This window comes from Lygodium microphyllum, chromosome 28 (assembly GCF_053477565.2).
Source record: "Lygodium microphyllum isolate KBCC chromosome 28, Lygodium_microphyllum_v1.1.10, whole genome shotgun sequence".
Classification (NCBI taxonomy): Eukaryota; Viridiplantae; Streptophyta; class Polypodiopsida; order Schizaeales; family Lygodiaceae; genus Lygodium; species Lygodium microphyllum.
The window spans coordinates 82206185-82228575 of NC_141162.1; the positions used below are offsets into that span (position 1 = coordinate 82206185).

General features: G+C 43.8%; 1 protein-coding gene across 2 annotated transcripts in view; it reads right to left on the bottom strand.

Moving 5' to 3' along the window:
• Positions 1–22391, bottom strand: part of LOC148011682 (heparan-alpha-glucosaminide N-acetyltransferase-like protein (DUF1624)) — a 352978-nt gene that overhangs the window by 111348 nt on the left and 219239 nt on the right. For both annotated transcript variants that reach the window (XM_087670955.1, XM_087670954.1), the window contains exon 6: positions 2222–2348. In XM_087670955.1, coding sequence (XP_087527081.1) covers positions 2222–2348 — 127 coding nt within the window. The remainder of the gene's footprint in view (positions 1–2221; positions 2349–22391) is intronic.

The window sequence follows — 22391 nt, forward strand, 5'->3', positions numbered from 1 at the left end:
CTAGGAATGGATGCAAAGAGTGCAATGGGTGCTACATGTCTAATGGCCACTAGGGCAAAAGGAGCAGATGGGGCAGCAAGAGGCATAGCCCCAATGGATTGTCTACCAACAGTGGAGGCAGTCTCAATGGTTTGCTATGGTTTCTTAGATGGGAGACCCTAGGCCTTGGTACAACACTCCTTGTCCACACAGCTTGATCTCTGGCATTGTGTACGAAACCTGTTGTTTTTAGGGAGTTGTTGCCAAATGGGTTCGTTTGGTTCCGTTTGAGGAAGGAGTGTCACCCTTGTTTTGACTTGCCTATGCATCTTGAGAGTTTTTTCCACTGGTTTTCCCTTGTGAAGAAGAGGCAACCAAACCCCTCTTTGAATAAGAGTGTGGGGAGAACTTCTTGTGGACTTGATCATGTAGCCTTGCATAACGCAAGAAGCGACATTCGAACTCACAGAAGGTTGGCACTTGAGGCAACGAGAGAATGTGCTGAATGAAGTGGAACTACTTTTCAAGAAGATTGTTCAAAAAGAATGTAACCTGATCGTTATCTGACTTTGGGGAGCTGGTAGTGGCAAACTCAGTGAGTAACCACCTATATTTGGTCAGCTTGACTTTTAGATCATCCACTTCCTTAATGGAAAACTCCTAAAGCTCAAAATTGAGATTGATATGTTGAGTGCAATCTCGTACTACATAGCAGTCAATGAGATGACTCCAACACTCGGATGCAAGGGGAAAATGTTGAACTAAAACCTTGCATTAACTCAAAATTGTCCGTGGCATTGCGAGCTCTCCATTGATAGATGTGATCAGGGTGAGGCAAATCAAGGATCCAGCATAAGCACTAGACCAATGACTACATCCCAAAGACCTTGAGATTCAAACACTTTTTGCATGAAGTTTGACCAAGTGGTGAAGTAAAATTTCCCTTTGTAATCTCTCCAAGCCTCAATCTCTCTTTTTCCACAAAGTTCCATTCACCTCAGCCACAAACTACACTACATTGAATAGCACTTTCTTTGACTGATTAGAGAAAAATGTGCCAACTTTTAGTGATAAAAGCATGCTTTGATACCAATACACTTTGGATATCAGTTTGACACCTGGCCTCTTCTGTTGTCCTCTGATATGATACAATATGTCACACCTGTCTGAAGATACATATTGCTGCTTTGATACTTTGACATGCATACAGGTATGGAAAAAAGAAAGAAATACTGAAGGCTGAAAACCGAGGCCTTGATTTTCAGTGAGTCTACAAATAGAATTGCAAAACTGATGGGTGGTACTAAAACCCTTGTGTACCAGAAAAGCCTGCAGCAGATTGGCCTTGTAAGATATCCACTCGATGATACAAATAGCCTAACAACTGGCTGACTTCTGATCTGTGTCCTAAAACTGCAAACGACCCAATCTTGGTCCATCCCTTTTCTTTGTAAACAAGGCAAAATTCAGACAATTATCTAAGGGAAGAGAGATTGATAATATAAGCATTACCAACTTTATAGTTGGGTACAATTACTACCTCTCTTACAGAAAAAACATATTGTGCAAGCCAAAACCCTGCTCAAATGATGACAAAAGACCTTAAGATAAACGACCAAAAGTTGGTGGGCTTCATCTCCCCACTTGTTAGCATCTGCTTACATTTCCAATAGTACATTTCAATGCACTTATCATGCAATGTCCACAAACAAATATCTCCATTGGTTGATAGCTAGCTAAAGAGCAACCAATCGAATAGAAATCTGGTGTGGCCCATATGCGTGTTTTGAAAGTTTTTTTGCAAATAAGCCTCTCAATAACTACAATGATGCCAGTTGTCACTTGAAAGTAGGGGCTCTTTTGAATATGCATTCCTCCCTACGCAAACAAACACATACATCACATCCCAATGAAGGTTACCAACATAACTGGGTGCCCATTTCAAATGTAGAACATGCACACAGTGGGTTCACAGACAATGCTTGTCAACATTAATAACTACTATGATTAATGTGATAAAAGAGCCAGGTATATCTTCAAGATGTAGAATATATCTTCAAGAGTTCTACATCACCGCCATCTGCTACCTTTCTCAGTTAAGCTGATATCAATAGCAAAGGAATGACTGATTATCTCACCTATAGGCCTCAATATTCCATGGTGAATTTCAAACGCCATTTTGCCATTTTGAGAATCAACATTAAATTTTTGTGTGCTGGTGGACAGATATAAAAGGCCTCACCTCCAGCTTTGGCTGATCTGTTCCTGAATCAGGTTCTCCAGAAACAAAGGGATGGAAACTCCAGTCTGGCACATTCAACCCATATAACAAACCCAAGTATATGCATGAAAGCATCAACACAATGGTCCTGCAAATTTCATAAGAAATCTTCAATATAAGAAAAGACCAGAAAACTTACTTTAAGCATAACTGATGTTCAACATTACTATTTGACAGTTTTCTACTTTGGAATTGATGTGTACATTGCATACTGTTTGTTTTGAAAAGGGTTCACGTGTACAAGGAGAATCAGCTAAAACACACACACAACATCTTCTTAACAAACCCAGCATTCACTTTTTTTTTTTCCCATTGAACAATTTAGCAAGCCTTCTGTGCATATAGCTTCACATAGCATCCCAAATAATGCATAAACAAGAGACATTGCTGGTATTACCACATAAGGCAACCACAATCACTGCTACTTTTTATCTTCCTAAGCAGTCTACAGTAGTCCCAAGAATTCTCTCCCCCCTCAACTTTCTTGGGTTTTGAGATGACATCTTTTTCCCAAAGAAGACAAAAACTTCTATCAATAAATCCCCTCAAGACAAAGTAGCCCAAGGCAAAAAACGAAGTACAAAGCAGCCCCATAAGGGACTTGCATACCAAAAACTATATACAACAAAGGGAAGTCTTTTACAAGGCCCGAATGAATAATCAGTCCATGTCTACAGTTCCAGACTACATGGGTTTGACAATAGCCAAAGTCCCACATCCTGAGAAAAGCATCTTCTCTCCTCATAGTCTCTGAACTGCCTATGTCCTCTCCCATCTCCCACAAAGGTGTTGACAATCTCTGTTAGGTGTCCAAAGACAAAGTAAGCATGACACCCTTGTACATTTTCATATCCACAAGTTAAACTTCTTATCTGTGACTCAAGCAACCATCCCCCATGCAACAATCATAGAGTCTGCGATACCATGAAACACTGTCCTAAGGGTTCCGCTCAAAATCTCTTGAGCCCTAGGGCAATCCCAAATGTAGTGTCTCCCTATCTGTTCTCACTCCCTACATCTAACACAAGAGACAAGGTCTCTAGCATAGCCAAGCCATGTTCCAATTCCTAAATTCCTGTGCCCTAGTAACCAAAGAAAGAGTGAGATCTTTCTTAGTCTAAAACTGTCCTCCAAACCCCTCCAAAAATCAGCAAGGAAAAGCAATGCTATATCCATGTAGCCTAATATTAAGCCTTCTCATGCTCCCACATCTAGTGCAAGGGACAGCATCTCTACCATAGCCAAGTCATGTTACTACCAACAACTAAACTCCTGTGTGCTAGTAACCAAAAAAACAGTGAAATCTTTCTTGGTCTATAGCTGTCCTCCAATCTCCTCCAGAAGTCTATAAGGAAAGGCTGTGATATAACCTAGATAGTCCAATGCTCAATTGTAGCTTGCACCACTCTAATCTTGCTCATCTATACCCTCCTCCCCAACCTAGTAATATAGCCAAAGAAGGGCACATCTTGAGACAGCTTTGCAAATAGATCTCCCCATAGCCACTCTCCAATATCCCACTAAAGTCTTTGTAGTGTCCTCCTATATGCTCGATGTCTCCATCCATCTACCATACAAGTTTGAGCGTTTACATCCAAGTACCAAGTCCTATCACAATGATCCACAACTCTAATCCTTTGTGGAGAGCATCCTATGAACTCTAATGAATCCAAATCCTCTCACCTAAGTCTGCCATCCATCTCTACCGAGAAAGTAAACACTCTCTCCATTGGTGGCTACCACTACAAGAAAAAAGCACAATCCATGTCCGATCAGTCACTATGTCAGTCCTCCATTCAAGGGGTACCGCCTCCTTGATACTCTTTGTTATGGCTGTAGCCCCCCTAATATCTTGAAGTTTTCGTTGTATATGATCCCGCATCTCCAGACAGGCAAACCACTCCCCCGTTGTAGAAGCTACATGTGAAGAATCTCCCCCAAGATAGAAGAGTCCTCTCTCCAATGGTGCGGCCTCTCTCTATCTTGAGATGTCGGTTAAAGAAAAGTGGCTGCTTCAACTTCTTTTCAACACTGGAGCCAGATCAATTTGATGAAGCCCTACAGATACTAACTAAATGCCCGTATGATAAATGCAGCAAATCTGACCTCAAAATTGTTCCCAATCCTTGTAGCTCAAATCTGCTGAAATATCCAGTGTGTGATATTGCTGCCAAGGTCCTCCAGGAGCAGAAGCAATGGTCTCTAATCTCCATAATAGTAGCTTTTCCCATGGCTCCTGGCCTAGAACAAGTTACCGCACAATGAGCTTTACCATCAATGCTCTACTTTGACTATTTGGGTTAATAATCCACAAACCACCCCTAGATCTAGGCTGGAACCTCTCCAATCCTAGAGGCCTCATCGTCAAGCCCAACAAAATGTTGTAATAATACATGGCCAGCTTGACCAACCTCTTGCAGCCCTTGGGCAAGGGATCCATCTACTCTCCTAAGTCTCCTAACACCCTATCTGAAGTGTCTAGGACCTATGGTGCAAAAGAATTCTTTGTTCACCCTATCCCCTACCTTTGTCGAGAAAGAGGCTGTCACATGTACTCATAATCTGATCTCACCTCCCTCATAGCATCTACTTCTGCTTTGGCAAAGTACATCCTCTCAGTCATCCACTAGCACCCTGATTGTCTTTCCTCCTCCCTTTGAATTACTACCAATGCGGCTCTAACAGCCTCTCTTTCTCTAAGAGACCTCCCCTCCTACTCCTAGCCTTCTCCTTAAGAAAGGAGGTCCCCTCCCGTAAAGTCTCATCCAAGTCTCTAGCTACACTACCCCTTGAAAATGACTCAAACCTCCAAATCTATAATATCCTCTCTCGAGTCCTCATCCTAGTACAAGTGTACATGAATTCTGATGCTATTAGCAGTTCCTATGGTTCCCTCCATATGAGCCACCTGTATTTTCTTGATCCAATAAAGTGGTTCCTAGAACAATACTGACTAGACCCCCCATCATAGGCCCAGTCATCTATATTTAATATGCCCAACCGGGAGATCTGCCCCGACTGTCCTATCTCATCTAGAAAACTGCAAAGAACCCATCAATCTAACTCTACCATCCTCCAAGGCTTCCTACTCTCCTCTTTTGATAGTGTCTATGCATCTATCCCTCCTATCCTCCAAGGAATCGATCATGTTCAAATCCCCACCTACAATCCAATGGTCAACATGAGGTGAAGGCTAAGTAAGCGTAGTCCAAAAAATTATTTTGTCTGACTACGAGGGCCATATATGACCAGTAAGCCTATTAGTGCCTGCTCCACTCGCACAGATATCCAAAGTGCTCTCCCTGCAATAAGGATGTCCTAAGCCTATACTGCATGAAGCCAATGCTCACAAACAAGAGGTTATAACATAAGGAAATCCACTAACCCTCCAACCAGTGCCTAATGGAGATCCTGTCTCATGAGGCTCCATCCTTGGCAGAATAGTCTTCCAACAAAGCCTCGAATGTCTCATGAGAGGATCCTCATGGAGATCATCTAAGTCTCTCAGACTAGTGTGGCCCCCATCTCTTCTATCACCTTGTGTATACTCTATCTTGTCTCATTGCTGCAATCTTTGCAACCTCATGAAGAGAGGAAAACTCAATGGAGTTTAAAGAATCATCTAAATCTGTGCCAAACTCTTCCTCACTCCCTCCCTCCTTCTAATGAGTAGCTAGATTCACCTCTCTCTCCATGGGAGGGATCCCTTCCTCATGGTGAGTCAGGGACCTGAGAAACAACCTGCTCAGTGGAGGCCTCAATTAGGGGATCCATCTCTAGTTGCCCAAGTGCATCCATCACTACCTCGAGACTGGGGGGGGATTTAAGCTAACTGCTCAATCCCACATTGGGGGGTCATTGTTGCTCTAGATGTTGGGGGCACTCGTAATGCTGCATGTTAGTGAGGCAACCTCTCTGTCATGTGTCTTGGGAGAGGGGACTCAGATATAGTTGCATGCGCTACCTCAAATGGTGCATTCAAATCCTTGTATGCAACAGGCCTAGGATCCCTAACAACTATCCATCGTCTCTCGGCCTGCCACTCCTGCCCCTTGTCTATCTCCGTGTCTCTGTCTCTATCTCCTCTCTCTAGTGGCTTGTCTCCTTTGCTGCTCCCTCTCACTCCTCTTGCGAGGCATGGACCCTCCCCCTTCATTGTAAAAGGAGTTTGAGCAAGGCCTAGTAGTTTGTCTCCTCTACTCCATCTTGGGATAATCTATTATAATGTGGCTTACCATCCTATAGGCGAAGCACTGTCCTGAGAGACCAGTATAATATACCATCTAAATCATACACCTTTCATGCACTGATGGAATCTTAATGGCTCGAGGAAGGAAACCCAATGCTGAAGTAGGGACCATAACTCTAACTGCTAGGTATTGAGACTGTCCCTCCACCACCGCATCTACAAAGGTCCTATTCCACTAAATGGCATGCCCAAAAGCGTTGCCAATGTGGGGTATATTAGGCAAGAAATACTTGTTGAGGCTAGGGAGATGTACCATGATAGTTGTGCTATCTCCAAGTATGGAATAATCCTTGTCCTCAATCCATCTATCAAAGAAGACAACTACAATCCGAACATCTAAAGGGCTAGTTGCAAGCACTGCTACAAACAGCTCTAGTGTGGGGTCCTCAAGTTAGGTGTGTCCAACAGCTTCGATCATCTGGCTCTGTCTCTAAACCCCCTAGCTCTTCCCTCATTGTAGCGTCTCAAGAAGGCTTCTCTATCTTGTTCTATATGCCAATGTTGGATATCAAATGAAAAATAGAGAATCTTCCTATCGAAAACCTCCACAATTGGTCTACCCCTAGTTGACTAAAGATCAATTGTGCCAAGAGCAAAAATCAATCCTTGAGGGTTACAAGATCTCTAGGTCACTCAAGCTTTGAGCGAGCCATTGTCCACTTCATAGAAAAGCCATTGGAGAAAGAGAAATACATGAATATGTATGTCATATACAACAAAGAGGGAAATATAGTCCTTATGGAATACCATACCATTCTAGTGACAATGTTTTAGCTAGAGTCTAGAGTTTCTACCACCTCTTTCCGTACATAGTTCTATCACATTTAGGTCTCCTTTGCTTTCTACTAACGGGACAACACTAGACATGGTCCTAGTCTAGCATAGCCCCATCATAAAGTTATTCTTAGCATTGTTTCATAGGACACTTACTTATTTTAATGTTATCTTTATCTTATTGATGAGATGACATTAGACATGGATGTACTTTGAAGTTTGTCTCATAGGCCACATTGGCCTCATGTAGATGTTAATATTTCTTTCTTTCTTTCTTTCTCTCTCTCTTTTCATTATGAGTAATTACATTAATTACAAAAAAAGTATAGGATAACAAAATTACAAAGTGCAAGCTCTAAGCCATCATCTATGAACCAGATATAATGGATTCAATAATAAAAAGGATGAGAGTGCAAGAGGCACCCCAAGACCAGATAGACACAAGGGAACAAGATTTTTCCATGTGGGCCTATGCCTTTTCTACTAAAGTCTCCAACACACCGTCTTCAATGAAATGCCCCAATGCCTCAAAAGGGGTTGGTCATGAGGATGAAGTCACATCTATGGTGTGGAAAGTGGAACCTGGATTCTATTGATCCCATGGAGTAATGAATCGACCAGAAGCATGAAACACCAGTTGGGCCAGAGGGTCATGGCTGCGTTGTGGTGGTTGTCACTCTTTAGGAGGTTGTATATCCTCTCTTTGTGGGCCACGAGCACACAACGACTAGTTCAATTGTTGTTGCTGCGGTTGTTGTTTGGAGGCCGGTAGATCTTTGACAATAGTAGGAACTTGAGTAGTGGGTACATCAGATGATTGAAAGTAGTAGGAACTCAAGTAGTGGGTGCATCATATGAATTGTCTCAATGACGGAGTAAGTGTAGAGGGGATCTTGCGAAGTGGAAGGGTCAGTAGATGCTATGGGCATGGAAGTGTCCTTCACTTTTCCCTTATTGCGTCCCGGGCTTTTGTCATCCCTAGGTTTTGGATCTATAGAGGAGCTGGTTGCTTGCCTTTGGATTGAGTAGACTTAATCATCCACTACTCTGCAAAAGGTGGGGGCATATTGTAGCCTTATCCATGGGTAGATCTTAAGATGTAGCCTTTTTGTCTGGGCATTTGGCCATGAAGTGACAGAGTTGGCCACATGAGAAATAGTAGCTGTCAAAGGTACCCCACTTGAGCCAAAACCAAAGAGATCGTATGCTAGTGCAATATAGGAGCAACTATTGGGTTTCACTCATGCCTACGCTCACAGAGGAGTGTTGGTGTTCAATAGGACACTGGGACACTATTTACTCTCGATACGAGAGGTTTTTTTCCCCAGACTTACTCTCTTTTTTCGTATGTGCCTATGTTACACATTTACGTGCACTTATCATGTTGCACACACTTTCGAGTGTGAACACCCCTTACAACCCTAAGGTTTAAGGGTTGTACTTTGTACTTTCAGTTTACACTCTTTGAGTCTATTGCATTGGGTGTCGTGCTTCACTCTCCACATTGTCTACTACACTCTCAGTTGAGCTTGGATCCTCTTAGCCTCTCACATTTGGTATCACAGCTGAGTTCAACTCAATTCAGCTTTGCTTTGGTCTCATCCTCCAAGAGTGCTCCCGAGCTACCTCGCACTGTACCTGGTTCTAGAGACATGTAGCTCGACCTGTAGCCCCACCTGCACTGCCTATAGCTTGACTTGCTCCACCCCCAGTACTTGCAGAGTGCCGCCCTCTTGGTGCCTATCCCCCAGTGCCCGCCTAGACCGTGACTTGCAATACGTCGCCCTGTGGCAGCCCTTCCTGCCCCAGAGTCTGCTTGTGCAGCCCGTCTCCTTCGCCGCCACAAACCTGCCTCTTGTGCCGCAAGCTTCCCCTTGCGCCCTGAACCTGTAGCGCCGCCTAGAAGCACCTGCACCGCCACCTGATTGGGCCATTCTTCGCCTGGCTCCAGCAGCTCGCCACGCCTGCTGACCAGCTCTGCCTGCCACAAGTACGGCTATGACAACTCCCGATTGTCAAATTCAGGGTACGAGCACATTTTTTAATCAATTTTTTATTTCAAATCTTTATTTGCAGGAAAGGATTGCACCCGGGCAACATATCTCTACATTTACAAGTGTCTAGGACACATTTCACGCAGAGATTTTGTGAAAATTTGGGGCTTTGTTGTAAATTCAGAAATTGGCAAATGTACTACAGTCTCAGTCTCAAATAGACAGTTTTTGACAATTTTGGGGTAAGAAATTTGGGGCTTTTGCTTCTACAGTGTTGCTGAGCATTGAATGCACCTTGGACTGTGTGCATTATTACAAACAGTTTTGACAGGGTGTACCATAGTTTGCTAATTGCAGCAAGCTATTTGCTAGAATTTCTGAAAATTTTGAGATTTTGAGGTTGGTCCAGCTTGGACATTGCTCTTTTGCCTTCTTTTGGTATAGATTATCATGGCAAATCAGGGAGGAGATGCATTTACCTATGTATCCAAGGAGGACAGATTGGATGGTAATGACTACTCACTTTGGTTCTTCAAGATGAAGAATGTGCTAGTTGCGAAAAATCTTTGGGACTATGTCAGCGGAGAAGAAGTTAGGCCCGGAGTTGTGGCTCTTGCCACTCCTCCTCTAGGAGGGCGTGGACAACGGGCACCTCAGCCTGTTCAGCCTGCTCCACTTCAGCCACTTTCCTAAAGATCAGTAGCTCAAAAAGCATGGGATACATAGGATACACAGGCTTTGTCGCTGATTGCATTGGTAGTTCAGAGGTCTATCATCCCTCATATTAAGTCTGCAGCTTCTTCACGAGAAGCCTAGCTAACTTTGGAGTAGATGTTTGCTGGTAAGAATGAGACCCGCATCTCTTTCTTAAAGAAAGAGCTTGAGACATTGAAGATGGATGAGGGTCATTCTATGCACGATCACTTGAACAAAATTCAAGACTTGCGTAAGCAGCTTATGAATGTTGATGAGTACTACTCAAATGCACAACTGATATCTACTACATTGAACTCATTACCGCCCTTGTACTTGGCCTTTCATACAGCCCTAAGCCTCACCATCAGGATTGCCCCACGGCCGATTACTTTTCTTCAGTTAGTTAGTTTGCTTCTAGAGGAGGAGCCAAAAAGAAGCAACACTGATGTGGATGTCATAGCCTCTGAGCAGGCTTTTATGGCATGACAGAAGGGCAAGGCCACCCAAGTAAAGAATGCTCCGCACAGCTCTAGGACTTTAGGCACTTCACAGGGTAATAAAAAACAAGGGGGTACGCAAGCCAAGAAGGGCAAATGCCATTATTGCAAGAAGCCAGGCCACTACATCACTGAATGTAGAAAGCGCATAGCCAAGGAGAAGAAAAAGGAGTCTGGGATGTCTGTTTCTGATGCTCCTTCCATTGCTGCTGAGTCAGGACCCTTTGTTGCATACAGGGACTATTGCTTCTATACATGTAGTTATGACTCTTCTTAGGTTGATAGAGCATTTAGCTCTACTGAGGATGCAGACACTTGGTTTTTTGATAGTGGTGTTTCTAGGCATATGACATCTCGAAGAGATTTATTTGCTTCCGTTGGTGCAACTCCAGTTGGCAAGTCTGTACAGTGTGCCAACAATGCATCATACCTTGTTAGAGGTGTTAGGGAGATTGTGCTCACAGTCATTGATGGCTCTATTCTCCGCCTATAGGATGCTTTGTTTGTGCCAGGTATAAATAAAAATTTGCTATCTATTTCTTCTTTGGCACAATGTGGATTGCGGGTCACCTTTGATGATGACAGATACATGGTGAGAGATAAGGAACACATGATTTTGGTCTTGACTGGCACTCTATGTCATGGGTTAAATGAGATGGATGCTCTTTCAGTTGATCAGTCAGTGTACTTAGCGTCCACTCTTACTCCTGCTATGTTACAGGCCGAGTTATGGCATGCTCACATGGGGCATGTGAACTATGGTAGCTTGATGCTCTTACAGCCTACACAGATGCTAGATGGATTACCTCTTTTGGAGACACCTCCTGAGCACTTATGCGAAGGATGTATTTTGGGGAAAATGCATTGGTTTTTGTTTCTCCGTGATGTTGCTTTTAGAGCCACAGCCAAGTTACAGTTAGTGCACTTAGATGTATGTTGCCCTATGCAGACAAAGTCATTGACTGGATGTTACTATTTTGTGACTTTTATTGATGACTTTACACGTTTCTACTAGGTCTATTCTTTAGTTAAAAAGTCAGAAGTGTATGATGCATTTTTGGCTTTTGTAGCAGTTGTTAAGAACCAATCTCGTTGTAAAATAAAAACTCTCTCTTCAGGACCGAGGGGGGAAATATATGTCCTCTATGCTGAATTCTTTTTTGAAGCAAAAGGGCATTGTTCATTAGTTCACTACTGCTTATACTCCACAACAGAATGGAGTTGTAGAGAGGAAGAATCGGTCACTCATGGAGATGACCAGATGTATGTTGAAAGCAAAGAGCTTGCCACACAGTTTTAGGATGGAAGCCGTTATGTGTGCTTGCCATGTGTTGAACATATGCGCCACCAAAGCATTAAGGAATGTTACGCCTTTTGAGGCTTGGAACAGTCGGAAACCTTCTGTTGGGCACTTTCATACCTTTGGGTGTCTTGTATATACACACATTCCCCAGGTACTGGGAAAAAAGTTGGATAACAAGGTTATCAAATGCATTTTTGTGGGATATAGTAGTGAGAGCAAAGGCTACAAACTATATGATCCTGTCTCTAAAAAGGTATTTGTCAGTAGGGATGTATTCTTTGATGAAAAATCAGAATTATCCCTTGTTGGTTTTGACACATATCAGGCTGCCCGTGATGTATTCGAAGGGCTCCTGCCCATTTCATTTGGTGATTCAACTGGAGTTTCAGAAAGTAAACTTAATGTTTAGCCAGCTGTTCCATTGGAAAATGCAGAAAATCAGCCATTGGCTGATCTGAATACTCAGCAAAGTGCTGAAAGCAAGAGCTTGTGCATAGTCAAGAGGCAAGAAAAATGCGTCGTACTAGAAGGCAAGCTTGTATGCATGATACTGTACATACCATGGAGTTCGTCATGGTAGCAAGTATAGTTGATGATGAGGAGCCTGAATGTTTTGAGGATGTACAACATAGTGTGCATTGGATGGCAACAATGCAAGCTGAATTTGATTCTATCATTAAGAATCAAACATGGGATTTAGTGTCTTTTCCCATTGGGAAGAAAGCCATTGCAACAAAATGGGTATGAAAAGGAATGAAGATGGATCCATTTACAAATATAAGGCAAGGCTTGTAGCTAAGGGCTATGCACAGAAGAAAGGCATTGACTATGAGGAGACATTTGCTCCTACCTCCCGCATGATTACCATCAGGTCTATGGTTGCTTTGGCTGCCCACTTTGGATGGATTGTGCATCAATTAGATATTAAAATTACAGTTTTACATGGGGAACTTCATGAAGAAGTGTACGTACAACAACCATTGGTTTTGTAGTTGAGGGGTCCCAACACTTAGTTTGCAGGCTGAAAAAGGCATTATATGGCTTGAGATGAGCTCCTAGAGCTTGGTATGCAAAGATTGATGCTTTTTTACTCAACCAAGGGTTTATAAGCAGCTCACTTGAGTCTACCCTTTATGTATGTAAAGAGAGGGGATCCATGCTGATCATTTGTCTATATGTTGATGCCCTTTTGCTTATTGGGACACATGCTGATTAGATTTCAACATTTAAACAAAATTTGCAGCAAACTTTTGAGATGTTAGACTTGGGGTCTTTGCATTATTACTTGGGCATTCAGTTCATACATGATGCTGGAGGTATTGGTTTATCACAGTTAATATTCATTGGTAAACTCCTTGAGAGGTTTGGCTTACAGGATTGCAAGCCAGTCTGTACACCAATGGAACCTGGACTGAAGCTGTCATTGCATGATGATAGTGATTTGTTTGATATATACACATGCTCCAGTAGTTGGATGCCTTATTTACCTATGCAACACTAGGCTGGACATATAGTTTGCAATTTTAGCCCTGAGCAGATATATGCATCGGCCATGTATGTCACATTGGAAAGCTATTAAGCGTGCCTTTCGATACTTGCAGGGTACTAGATCTCTTGGATTGCTTTATGCCAAGGGAGGACCATTGCATTTACATGCTTACCATGATTCTAATTAGGCTGGTGATTATGATTCACGTCACTCCACTAGTGGTAATTGTTTCTTTCTTGGCTCATCTTGCATATCTTGGCTTAGCAAGAAACAATTCACTGTTGCCACATCGTCATGTGAAGCTGAATACAAGGCAGTTTTCACTACCACAGTTGAATGTGTATGGATTAGACGCTTGCTAGCAGATTTGGATGTATGTGTTACGGAGCCTACTCCTTTGTTCATTGACAATCATAGTGGCATTGTAGTGGCATGGAACTTAGTGTTTCATGCACGCACGAAACACATTGAGATACATTATCACTTTGTCAGAGAGAGGCTACACGCAGGAGATATCAGTTTTGTCTATTGTCCTACGACTAGTAATGTGGCAGACATCTTTACCAAAGCTCTTCCTCCTGACAAATTTAAAGCATTTCGCAATGCTTTAAATTTGATCTCCTTTGGTGGCAGATGATCCTTGTATTTTGATCACTCTTCACTCCAGGGGGGTTGTTGGGTTTTACTCACACCTACACTTACAGAGGAGTGTCGGCGATCAATAGGACATTGGGCACTTTTTACTCTCCGTACGAGAGGTTTTTTCCCCAGACTTACTCTCTTTTTTCGTATGTGCCTATGTTACACATTTATGGGCACTTATCATGTTGCACACACTTTCGGGTGTGAACACCCCTTACAACCCTAAGGTTTAAGGGTTGTACTTTGTACTTTCAGTTTACACTCTTTCAGTCTATTGCATTGAGTGTCGTGCTTCACTCTCCACACTGTCTACTGCACTCTCAACTGAGCTTCGATCCTCTCAGCCTCTCATAGCAACCAATTGGATCTCTTTTTGGTGGTATTCCATAGCATACACAGTCTATTCCAATTTTCTGCCTTCAAACTTGGGGGCACCCAACACATGAGCACTGCAGCAATTGCATCCTTGAGAAGGGCTCAGTAAACAGCTGGACAACTTGCCACTTCCACCCATATTGGACATCTATGCTTGAGTAGACATTGGAAGTCCACCATTGAACGCCATGAAACAATATCTACCAACTATTTATCAAAGAAGAGAGGTGGTTGATGGAGAAGAAAATCATGTGCTGAAGCAGAAAGGAGCACAACCTCATAGAAACGACACAAGCCTTTACGAAAAAAAAAGAAACCACACAAGCCGGCAAATGTCTTCTCAACACAATCAGCCTAACAAGAAATGTCAACCATTGACGAATATGGGTGAGCACTGGAATCTGGATGGTGAAGAAGATGATGGCAACTCACTCATGAAAAGCAAGGAGCACAACCCCATATAAACCACACAGCCAGTAAATATCTCCTCAACATAATTAGCCTAAGAATAAATGTCAACCACTCATGGATATGGGTAGCTTTGACTTCCTCCACTTGGCCACACTGTCATGCACCGACCGAACTTCATTAGCCTTTTCAGTAATCCATCTCTTATCCTCCACCATTTTGTGGTAAATTTGATTAGAGGATCGCTTTAGAAGATCGTGCGGTAACACAAAAGCCCAATCCAACCATGGTGACAAGGGTAAAGGAGTGGGCAAGGGGGAGTGTCTCCTAAGGTGGTCTTTCAAGGTCGACCAGAGTAATCTGTAATCTCTCAGAATTCAGAAGTATTGACGAATGTGGAAGAAAGAATAAACCCCCACCTAAAATGGGATAATAGCATCCGATCGTCTTCAAGCCCACTCGCGCCATCCCGTTAAATTTAGCCCTTTGCAATTTGCTTTTCAAGCCAATCAAGCAGCCTAGAAGTAGCCAACATCTCTGTTTGCAAAGAATTTACTTCTTTTCTGAAGGCTAGAGGGTGCCATACAATAAGGCAAAGAGAGTCCTGTCAAGATGCAATCAAGTGGGTGAGAAGAATGGACTTTGAAGTTTTAAACGGTTGGGTGGAATTCAAGATATTCCACCATGAGGCCTAGAAAGTAGTGTGCCCATGGGAAATGCCCACATTCTCCATAAAAAACATGGCAATATTGGTCCAAGGATGATGTTGAGCACACAAAGCTTGTAATAGAGCAAACCTCAAAGCTTTTGTGTGAATTTCCACATCCAACAAGGCAGCACCACCCAAGCACTTTGGCATAGTCACATGTTGCTAGGATATCCATATTTGGCCCATATGAATTCCTTGTTTTTTCATGAGCATGAAGCACATAGGTTGCACCAGCTCATGCAATGACTTTTGCATCCATGGAAGCAGTGGCAAAAAATATGAAATCATACTAATCATGATTGTTTGGGCCACTTTCAATTGCACATACAAAGGCCAACCTTGAGATTTCCGATACATAAACTTATCATGTATGCAGGAAAACATCCAATATAGCAAGGCTCGAGGATCCACATCCACCCTATGGGATATAACCCAGGTGGCGAGTAATCTCACCTCAAAGAACCACACCTCCCTGCCACCCCAAGTTATTGAAGTCCCTCTCTGTATGAGTGATTAGAGTAGATTTCTATGCATTGATATATAAGCCGAAAGCAAGACCAAAAAGCCTCCAAGTCTCCATTGCCCTTTCCAAGTTGGATCTTTCAACCTTGAGGAACATAATGGAATCATCAACAAGAGACTAACCCAGAAGTTTGTCTCCACTAGGAAGTGTCAATCAAACAATCTCTCCATCAATAGCCAACTCATTTAGTAGAGAGCATCGGATGTGTCACCAAAGCAAATAGTAAGGGATTAAGAAGACATCCTTGGTGAAGTGAGAGAGTAAGAGCGATCTCCTTAGTCACTCCCCCCATTAAGCATGATACATGCCAGTGCATCAGTGCTAATAGTATCAATAAGAGATACCATTCAAGGCCCAAATTCCATAACAGACATTAAGTGTCATAAAAACAACCAAATCACATGGTTGAATGCCTTCTCAAAATCCGGTTGATCATTAAAACTTATTGGTTAGAGGCTTTTGCATAATCAATTCCCAATTGAACATTGAGAACATTGTGCATGATGTTGCATCCCTTGATAAACTCATACTATTGTGGATGAATCAACTACAAAAAAACTTTTTGCAATCTATTCACAATGATTTTGAAGAAGATTTTATATAAGGATCCCATAACAAAGATGTGCCTCCACTGCTTCAAAGTTTAGATGAGGGAATCTTAGGTAACAAACAAATCACTATGATCTTTCAATCTGAGGGTATGCAACCTAACCACCGAACTTGTTGAAAAATACGGGCCAATGGGTCCTTAAGCTAATCCATGTATGTAGAGAATAATTCATTAGGCAAGTCATCCCAACTTGGGATTTTCCTGCGAGGCAGGTGAGACAAGACCTCCTCATTAATATTGGCCTCCATAAAATCTGCCCATTCAGGTTTCGCTTGGTCATGCACCATGCCCAAAACATAATTGCAGGTAGCATGAACCATATCAATAAGAATTTCTTGAGGACCCGACAAAGATTTATGATACTGGAGGTACATTTGTATGATAGAAGAAGGCTTAGTGACCACCTCATTTTGTCGATCCAACCATGGTTGCCTCCATATGTCATACGGATGGACTATACTGTACGGATCGTACCATACATACTCTACAAATTCACACCGATTTGTACATGATTTTGGATGCGTTTTGGCCACCCATCCTACGGATGAAAAGAGGCTATCTAGAACGATCTCGGCGCATTTGGCAAAAAAGGATAGGTGTTGGAGTTGGGGCTCATTTGCATACTCTCTAAAGTCTCACTCTCTCCTCAAGGCTCATCCCCTCCCTCTTGTCTCCAAGCATCAATCTCCCATCCCCTCCCTCTTCAAGCATCATCTCCTCTTCCCCCCTCCTCTTACCCCCATCCTCTCCATCCTCAAGCATTATCTCCCCACCCCATCCCTCTTCAAGCCTCTAAAGCTCTCACTCTCTCCTCTTCCTCCCATCCCCTCCCTCTTCAAGCATCATCGTGATTAGAGTGACAAGTCTCAACTCTCTCCTCTCCATCGGGCCTTGCCTTGACGCCTCAACATCATGACATGCGAGAAGCATGAGGCCTTCAACTTGCATGCCATCCATGTGGAGAAGGACATAAAGAAGTCCAACTTCCACCATTGGACATGCAAGTATTGCGGAAAGCGCTACACAACTGGTGCAACCCGGCTTCTTAACATCTTTCCAAGACAGGGGAGCAAGTTGCCGCGTGCAAGGCGATCCCTCAACACATTGCAGATGAGATTCTAGCCAAGATGAGAGGGGGACCCACTAGAGGAGGAGGAAGTGGCACATCGATAACCACACCCACACCTATGTCTACTTGTGAGGAAGCATCGAATGTAAGCGTAGCTTCGGTGAGGACTCCACCATTGGTAGTGCCGACTCCACATCCGCTTTTGGCTCCGACATTGGCAAAAGGCAAAGATTGGAGGCTCATGCAGCACCAGAGAGGCAATCTTCTCTCTCTCAAGCTCCCAGTCATATGCTTGGATTTGTTGTCTTAGAGAAAGGCAACAACTAGCAAACATTGAGATTGTACACATGGTGATCGAATGCAATCTTGCATTCAATGTCCTAAATTAAGAGCAATGGAGAAGGATGGTGAGAACCATTACCAATGTGGGCCCATGTGAAGGATAGAGCGGTGTTACATACAATGACATGAGGACGAAGAAAATTGATGAAGAGAAGGAGAGGATTGATAGAGCCCTTGATCCTATTCGAGCCGCGTGGATAAAATACGGTTGCTCCATTCTCAGTGAGGGATGGAGAGACCGTAGGAAACACGGCATCATCAACATACTCATTTCATGTCCACTTGGCACATATTTTTTGCGGGCCATAGACACCAACAAGATGGGAAGTAAAGCAGCCGGCACATTCATCTACCACGACATTTGGTCAGCTATCATTTTGTCTTTTTTTTTCAAGAAAAGAGAATTCTATTAATAACACCTCGGAGAAAGCCCCCTAAGGTAAATACAAAGCACAAGAAACTTTGTGAAGAGTAACTAAGTACATCAAAGATACAATGGTTATGTAAACAACCAGTCTGGTGGGCTAAAGTGCCGGACCATCTAAGGGGTAGTATGAAATAAGGTGTCTGAATCCCAAATCCGCAGGAAAGCCTCTCTTTTCTTTCTCATCCTCTCAGAGCTGTCCTACAACCTCTTCCATCTCCCACGGAGAGTGTGGACTATCTTTGTCCAAATCCTCGATAAAGACTCCCCAGTGGGTATATCCTAAAGATCAATGACCTAGCTACATCTAGGAGTCCATATGTACCAAGCTATAATGTTGGAAATCAGCTCCCATCTATGACAATGTTCCTGAGTCCACTGTGTCTGTGAGTAGTCTAGGGTAGGGATCCTGCTCAAATGTTGTCCAATGATGTGAGAAAAGAAATGCTCCCCTGAGCGTCCTCATAGCCGCATGCTGGACCTCTATCTATGACCCAAGCTATAGCCCCCCATGTCGCCACCATGGACTCCGCTATACCATGGAATACTATCCTAGGAGCTCTCCTCCAAATCTCGTGGGCTCTCAGACAGCCCCATAGGCAATGTCTCTATGTCTCCTTTTGCTCACCACATCGCACGCGTGCCATTGGGTCCCTACCATATCCAAGCCAAGTGCCAACTGCTAAGCTTCTATGGACTAAAAGCCATAGAAAGAGAGATATCTTCTTGGGCCTCAAGCTGTCATGTAGCCGCCTCCAAAAGTCATATAGGAACTCATCTGAGACTCCCTCTCTATGCCAATGAGGGGTGGCTGTAGACTGTGCTCTAATCTTGCTCATCTGTATCCTCCATCCCAATCTAGTAGTGTAGCCAAAGAAGGGGATGTCAGATGGCCTATCAAGGAAGGGATCCCTCCACACCCACTCTCCTGGATCCCGCTGATGTCTCTCTATAGGCCTCCTCTGGTATGCTCAATATCTCCATCCATCTATAAGACAAGTGGTTGGATCTGGGTCTATGTGCCATTTTCTTTCAAAGTGTGCCACTACTTTATTCTTTGTCTGGAGCAGCCCACTGAGTGCTGTAAGGTCAAGGTCCTCTTGCTGGAGGCAGCCATCCTCCTCAATTGTGACAGTGAATGTCCTGCCTCTGCTAGATGCAATGACTGCTAGAAGTCATTGCTAGAAGGATATCCCCTCTAGAGAAAAGACCAATCCAAGTCTGAGAGGAAGCTGTTTCAGTTTGCCAATCTAGTGGAACCCCTTCCATCACGGCCTCAATCATAGCCCTGGCTCCCCTAAGACCATGTAATCTCTGCCTTTGGGTCTCATGTGGTAACTCCTGAAATGCAAACCACTCCTCCACTGATGTAGCGATCTGTAAAGAGAATCTCCCGCATGATAAGTGTGTCCGCTGCCCAATGGCGTGGCCTGACTTTGACCTCAAATAATGATTAAAGAGAAGAGGCTTTCTCCTCTTCTCTTCAATAATAGTCGGGGGGAGCTTGTGGAGCCCTAGAGATACAGATCTGCAAGCTCTAATAATGGCCGCTGCAAATCTGACCTCGAAGCTCCTCCCTAAATCTCTGGTGCTGATCTCCTGAAATATCAAGTGAATGCTGGGCTGCCATGGTCCTCCATGTGTAGGTGTCAAGTCCTCTAGCCTCCCCATCAGAAGTTTCTTCCAGGGCTCCTCACCTGGAAGCAGACCCCTAACAATGAGCTTGACCAATAAGGCTTTGGTCTGACTATCTAGGTCTATGATCCCCAATCCTCTAGATCTAGGTTGTATGATGACATCCCGAGCCACCTTTGCTCTGGCTAGACTCCCATCTCCTCCTAACCAAATGAAGTTCCTAATGAGATGTTTCATCTGGCTAATACACGACCTAGAGAAAGCCCAACAAGAAGTGATGTACCACATGGTCACCAAAAGAACTTGGTTGGCAACCACTACGCTTCTTGCCAACGAGAGTCTCGCCGAGCTCCAATACAAAATCTTCTGTTTGATGCTCAAAAGGAGGGGTGCCAACTGCTACTTTCAGGTAATGTCAATCCCCACATGGCATCCAAGATATCTCACAACGGTCCCATGGGGAACCCATGTGAAATCCTCATGTGGTCTCGCCACTCTGGCTGTCTAGTGTTGCATACCCAAAATCCATAGGATTTGTGCTAATTAATTAGTGCTCCTGATGCTTTGCAAAATGTCTCCATGGCTGTTACAAAGGCTCTAAAGTTGCCCTCATTCCCATCCAAGTAAATTGTTGTATCATCAGCAAACTCCACATCAAGAAGCTCCTCAAATTCAAGGATGGATAGCCTAATGCCTCTGATACCTGTAGATCTGTCTCTCAAGAAGGAACTCATGGCCTCTGCTACAAATAGAAACAAGAACGGAGCAAGTGGACATCCCTATCAAATGATCTATAGATGTTGAATCTATCTCATCTTGCCCCTCCAGTCATGACCTAGCTATGTGATGAAGAATAGAGAGCCGCTATACCCTTGACCCACTGCTTTGGAAAGCCCATCCTCAGCATTGTGCCCTCCACGAACTCCCAATCCACGTGATCATATGCCTTGTCAAAGTCGAGAAGGAGTACAATAAGGTCTTGCGTCCTGGATCTAGCCAAGGTTGTGGTCTCCCAGAAGGTGAAGATGTTGTCCAAGATGCTATGTTCTCGCACAAAGCCTGTCCGAGTAGGGTGTATAATATTTGACATCAATGGTGCCAGCCTAAGACTAATCGCTTTTGCGAGGATCTTATAAGCAATTCCAAGCAAGGTGATCGGTCTCCACTGTGTGATCTCCAATCTATCTCCACTTCCTTTCGGGATAACATGAATCAACCCCTCAAAGAGTCTCTCTGGCATAGTCCCTGATGCCATAATCTCCTGAAAGGCCGAGTGAAGGCCTTTTTTGATAAGATCCTAGTAGCTCACAAAGAAGGATTTATCTAGTCCGTCTTCCCCAGGACACTTGCTTGAGTGTAGTGCCCGAAGTGCCTCCTCCAACTCCTCTGTAAATTGGGCCATCAGATGTCTACTCATCTTGTCTGTAACCACCCTCTATGTGCTTTGCCAAACTACTTCTCTATCTCTCTCATATCCAAGGGGTCTAGTGGTGAATCCTAGTAGGGATGTATAGTATTGTGTGGCCACATGTCTCGCCTCTAGAGGGCCCTGTGCAATCGATCCATCAGCTCTCCCGAGTCTCCGAACACCCTGTCTAGAGTGTTTAGGCCTTGTGGTGCGGAAAAAATCCCTATTAACCTTGTCCCCAGACTGAGTCCAAAAAGAGGCTCTCATGTGAAATATGTACTCCAATCTAGCTTCCTTCATGGAGTCAATCTTTGCCTTGGTGGTATGCATCCTCTCAACTATCCATTTGCATCCTGGTCGTCTCTTCTCCTCCCTCTGTAAGGAAACCAATGATGCCCTAGCGTCACTAGCTGCCCGTCCAGCTGAGAAGGGTCTAGATCTCCAACATTGTGTGACTGTGTCTCTAAGATCATCCTCATAAAACAAGTGCTTTGGAATCCTAACACTGGAAGGGGGTCCCCCTACTCTCTCAAAAAGAAGTATCTGAATCATGGGTGGTCCGAGAGGGTCGTGCCAGGTATGATGCTTGTAAGGCCGCCTCTGTCATAGGCCCAGTCATCCACATAAAATCGATCAATCCTAGAGAAAGTCTTGACTCCTATTGCCTTGTCTCTCCTAGGGAACTGAAGTGAGCCAGTAATCCTGTCAAACTCTGCTGTAAACCATGGGTCCTGGCCTCTAATCTAGAATAAAAACTCCTCCCAAGCAACCTGCTCTCCTCCCCTAATGATTTATGTGCATCTGCCTCTCCTGTCCTTGAGAGCCTCCACCATGTTAAAGTCACCCCCTACCACCCAGTGATCAACCTATGGTAGAGACTGACTGAGGGTGGTCCAAAATTGTCTCCTGTCTCATAGGCCATTCGGGGCGTAAATGACCAACAAACCAATGGGTGCCTCCTCTACTCTCACCGAGACCCACATG